The sequence below is a fragment of the Enhydra lutris genome, unplaced genomic scaffold, assembly GCF_002288905.1.
Source record: "Enhydra lutris kenyoni isolate GAN:26980312 unplaced genomic scaffold, ASM228890v2 scaffoldscaffold11, whole genome shotgun sequence".
NCBI classification, from domain to species: domain Eukaryota; kingdom Metazoa; phylum Chordata; class Mammalia; order Carnivora; family Mustelidae; genus Enhydra; species Enhydra lutris.
Window position 1 is genome coordinate 34,689,484 of NW_019154095.1, and position 5,064 is coordinate 34,694,547.

Below are 5,064 nucleotides of genomic sequence, written 5' to 3' on the forward strand. Positions count from 1 at the left end.
TTTCCCGTCAGAAAGGTCCCACAGGGGTGGGGGCGGCGGCTCCGGCGCATAGTGGACGTGGAAGGCTCGCCGGGAGGCACCGGAACCCCTCCAGAGGGCCTCCACACCCCCGCCCCCACGTCCAGAGCCCGGCCCGTAGGTGCCCAGCAAAGCCAGAGCCGCCTCTCCAAGATGGCCGACGCCGCGGGGCGGAGCCGCCCGCCATCCCGCCCTCGGCCCGCCCCCGGCCCAGTGGCGATTGGGTGAGACGACTCGGTGGTGAGCGGCGATTGGGCCACACAGGACGCGAGCTGGGCGGGACCGGAAAGCGTTCTCAGCCTGGGGGCGCGGGGCGGAGGGCGGTCCCCCCTCGGCGTAGGTCCCTGGGGATGTGGAGAGCTGGCAGCATGTCGGCGGAGCTGGGAGTCGGGTTCGCATTGCGGGCGGTGAACGAGCGCGTGCAGCAGGCGGTGGCGCGGCGGCGGCGGGTGAGGAGGGCGACGGCGTGGGGACGGTGGGCGGCTGCTTAGAGAAGGGGACACCCGCATGGGAATGGGTCGTCACGGTGACGCAGAGGGGGTCTCCCGGCGGGGCGGGAGCCGTCCAGCTGCCTTGGCGTCGGCGCGGGTTGCAGAGCCCCTGCAAGGCTAGCGAAGGGTTTCCTCAGCGACCTCGCGATGAGTCTGACAGGTTTTCTGGAGGTTGGTTCTGTTGGAGCAGAAGGTGTCCACTACCCCAGAAAATGATGTCCCCGACATCGCGGCCGTTGCCCACCCGCCTTGTCTAGGAGTCAACAGCCTTAGCGGACGGGAGCAGCGCCGGTCCGGTGCCGAGAACATGCAAGAGAAGACGTCCCCAAGAGCACCCAGAGAGGGCCAGGTCTCCTGAGATCGCTTATGCGGCGACGTCTAACAGCTAGCGGTCGCTCAGTAGTTGTCGACACCAGAGCTGCGCTAGGACGTTTGGGGCAGGAGGGAACTGACATCCAATCCCAAGCAGTTTAAAGGGAGACTCCCACCCACCCCCCCTTATATTCTGTCACCTCTTGGACTTTAATTAGATCAAGCGTCCGTATTTGCTCCCCTCCTTGTAAGTTTAAGCTGAATGGTGTGGAGTGAGACATAACTGAACAGAAAGGTCAGAGTTTCTCTGTTCAAGCATTGATGGTGTCAGAATTCAGAATTCCGTCCTGGAGGCAGACGACCTTGATTGGTATAGTCTTTCCTTGGCTACTAATAAGATGTTACCTTGAACTAAGTCCCTTAACTTCTCTGGTCCGGAGTTTCCTCATCTGCCGTAGGCAATGGAATAAGATCTCATTGCTTTAGGCTCCCTGCCGGCATTGATGTTCTGTGATTCTCAGTGATTATCCCTAATACATGTCATGAATATATCAGGACCAGAATGAGTTTCCAGAACTTAACTGTGGAGTTTCAGAAGCCAGCAGGGACACCCCCTCTAGTGAGAGGGTAATGCCTTCCCTTAATGAAGTAATTCTTAAACCTCCAACATTAATGTGCAAGAGCATCATCTGGAGAGTTTGTGTAAAAAGCAGATGCTCAGACTCCAGCCCCAGAGATTCAGATTTAGTAGGTGTGAAGTGGTACCCAGATGATGCCGATGCAGTTGGTTAAAGACTGCATTTTAAGGAAATACTGCCTTTACTTACCTTCCCAGTTCTCCTGAGAGTAGATGTTCAAGTAGCTAACACAGGGCGCCTGGGTGGCTCAGTGGATTAAGCCTCTGCCTTTGGCTCAGGTCATGATCCCAGGGTCCCGGGATGGAGCTCGCTGCTCAGTAGAGAGTCTGCTTCTCCCTCTCTCTCGTGCCCCGCACTTGTGTATGCAAGCTCTCACTCTCTCTTTCTCTCTCAAATGATTAAGTAAAATCTTAAAAAAATAATAATAAAGCAGCTAACACACTAGATTTGGATGCCATACATTTGAAAGACATTCAATCAACATTTGGTACTGGTCTCCCTCCAGTATTAAAATAACGGAGCTTACCTAATGTCACGTTTTAAGACCTACGCCAATTGATTCTATGGGATCCGTCTTATAGAACTTACTGAGATAATATTCCTAAACATTCACTCATTTGCCTCTTTCCCTCTTGGCAGGATCTCCCAGCCATCCAGCCCCGGCTAGTAGCAGTCAGCAAAACCAAACCTGCAGACATGGTGATTGAAGCCTACAGTCATGGCCAGCGTACTTTTGGGGAGAACTATGTAAGAGTCCTTTTCCAGTCTGCCTTTGGAAGAGTCGTGATTGCCAGGCTTCTGATTCGTTCTGTTTTTACCCTTTAGGTTCAAGAACTGCTAGAAAAAGCATCAAATCCTAAAGTAAGTGGATATCTGAATTTTGGAGTTTGTGTCTACTCTTGGCCCTTCAGCTGAAAGTTAGACACATTTTGGTGGTTGAGTTTTACAGGATGATCAGCTGGCAGTAGAAATGTCTGTAATCATCTTGAACTCCAGATATTTCTCAGCTAGATTTTCTTTCTTTATTAAAACTAAGACTGTAGTTTTCTCCTCTGCAGCTTTTTGGATGTGGTGATTTAGGAGCTTGCTATAATCCTGGGTCCTTTTGAGGTTTGAAAGCTTTAGTCAGTTCATCCTTTGTTTTGTTGTTGTTGTTGTTTTATTTTGTCTTTTTGAAGTAGGCTCCACACCCAGTGTGTGGCTTGAATTCATGACCCTAAGATCTAGAGTCATGTGCTCTACTGACTGAGCCAGCCAGGTACCCCATAATCAGTTCATCTTTAATGGATGATATCTAAAAGAAGGAGGAAGCTGATAGGAACAAGCAAGAGAAACAGAGTAGAAGCCTTGGGTTTTTCTCTAAGTATCCTTTGGAGCCTGGCTAACAATGGTGATAGTGGTTTGTTGGATAGAAATGAAAAGACAGAAGGAAATGTGTAAGGTATTTGAGCCAGCAAGGCCTTCATAAATTCTAGTTAAACATGGTTACCTTTTTCTCTGCAGATTCTGTCTTTGTGTCCTGAGATCAAATGGCACTTCATTGGCCACCTACAGAAACAAAATGTCAACAAATTGATGGGTAAGATAAAATTCTAAATATGGAGACAAAATCTTTCTACCATTATATTACTTACACTACTTTCTGTGGCAAAGGGAACAGCTTTTAGAATAGTCCTAATTCGGGGCACCTGGGTGGCTCAGTGGGTTAAAGCCTCTGCCTTCGGCTCAGGTCATGATCCTGGGGTTCTGGGATCGAGCCCCGCATTGGGCTCTCTGCTCAGTGGGGAGCCTGCTTCCTCCTCTCTCTCTGCCTGCTTCTCTGCCTACTTGTGATCTCTGTCCAATAAATAAATAAAATCTTAAAAAAAAAAAAAGAATAGTGCTAATTCACCATTTGTGTTTTGGATTTTTTGGGAAGAGAAATCTTAATTCTTAGTATAAGGAGAAAGCCTCATACGGAGAGCAGCTTCTGCATTGCATTCCTTTGCACCTTTATCAAAAATCAGCTATCCATGGGTTTATTTCTAGATTATTTACTTTGTTCCACTGATCTGTTTATCTGCTTTTACACTGTAGCATGCTATTTTGATTTACTGGAGCTTTATAATAATTCTTGAAATTGAGTACTGTTAGTCCCCAACTTTGTTCTTCTTTTTCAAAGTCATTTTAGCTATTCTAGATCCTTTGCATTTCCATGTAAACCAATTTGTCAGTTTATACCAAAATAAAACATATGTTCTGCCCGGTATTTGATTAGGATTGCATTGGATCTTTAGGTCAATTTGGAGAACATTGACATAGTAAAAATACTGAATCTCCCAACACATTAATGGGGTATAGCACAGTATTTATTTAAGTCTTCTTTAACTTCTCTCATTTACTATTTTGTAGTTTTCATTGTGCAGGATTTCGTCATCTTTTGTCTGATTTGTTTCTGAGTTTTTCTTATATTTTGATGCCATCTATTGATACTATTATTGATGCTGTCACTTCAATTTCTGATTGTTTGTTGCTAATATAATACAAATATAATACAATTAATTTTTATATATTCATTTTCTATCCTGCAACTTTGTTAAACTCATGTTGTAGTTCTACTTATTCTAGTAGTTTCTTAGTAGGGTTTTTTTTTTTTTAGATTTTAGTAGTTTGGGTTTTTTTTTTTAAGATTTTATTTATTTATTTAACAGAGAGAGATCACAAGTAGGCAGAGAGGGAGGCAGGGGGGGGGGCGTGGAAGCAGGCTCCCCACTGAGCAGAGACCGGATGCAGGGCTCCATCCCAGACCCTGAGATCATGACCTGAGCCGAAGGCAGGGGCTTAACCTACTGAGCCACCCAGGCACCCCATTCGTAGTAGTTTTTTAAAGTTCTACTTACTCTACTAGGGGTTTTGTTGGGGTTTTTTTTTTTTTTGCAGATTCCATATAATTTTCGACATAGACAACTATGTTACCTGTGAACAAAGACCATTTCCAATCTGGATGCCTTTTATTTCTTTTTCTTGCCTTATTATACCAGCTAATATCTCCAATACAGTATTGAATAGAAATACTACGAGTACACATGCATATTTTTCTTTTTTCTAAGATTTTATTTATTTATTTGACAGAAAGAGAGGTCACAAGTAGGCAGAGAGGCAGGCAGAGACAGAGAGGGAAAGCAGGCTCCCTGCTGAGTAGAGAGCCCAATGCAGGGCTCGATTCCAGGAACCTGAGATCATGACCTGAGCCGAAGGGCCTTAACCCACTGAGCCACCCAGGTGCCCTTTGATGTTCTTTATCAGAAGGGGGGTTTACGGGGCGCCTGGGTGGCTCAGTGGGTTAAAGCCTCTGCCTTCGGCTCAGGTCATGATCTCGGGGTCCTGGGATCAAGCCCCGCATCGGGATCTCTGCTCAGCAGGGAGCCTGCTTCCTCCTCTCTCTCTCTGCCTGCCTCTCTGCCTCCTTGTGATCTCTCTCTCTCTGTCAAATAAATAAAAATAAAATCTTTAAAAAAAAAAAAAAAAGAAGGGGGGTTTACCCTTCTAATCCTAGCTTGCTGAGAGGCTTTATCAAGAATCAGTGTTGGGGCGCCTGGGTGGCTCAGTGGGTTAAAGCCTCTGCC

The 5,064-nt window shown here is 46.5% G+C and overlaps 1 protein-coding gene across 1 annotated transcript in view; it reads left to right on the top strand.

The window, feature by feature from the left end:
* Positions 1–338: 338 nt before the first annotated feature.
* Positions 339–5,064, top strand: part of LOC111144448 (pyridoxal phosphate binding protein) — a 17,131-nt gene continuing 12,405 nt past the window's right edge. Inside the window, exons 1-4 of the mRNA XM_022498765.1 lie at positions 339–467; positions 2,099–2,206; positions 2,285–2,320; positions 2,963–3,038. Coding sequence (XP_022354473.1) covers positions 369–467; positions 2,099–2,206; positions 2,285–2,320; positions 2,963–3,038 — 319 coding nt within the window. The 5' untranslated portion in view covers positions 339–368. The remainder of the gene's footprint in view (positions 468–2,098; positions 2,207–2,284; positions 2,321–2,962; positions 3,039–5,064) is intronic.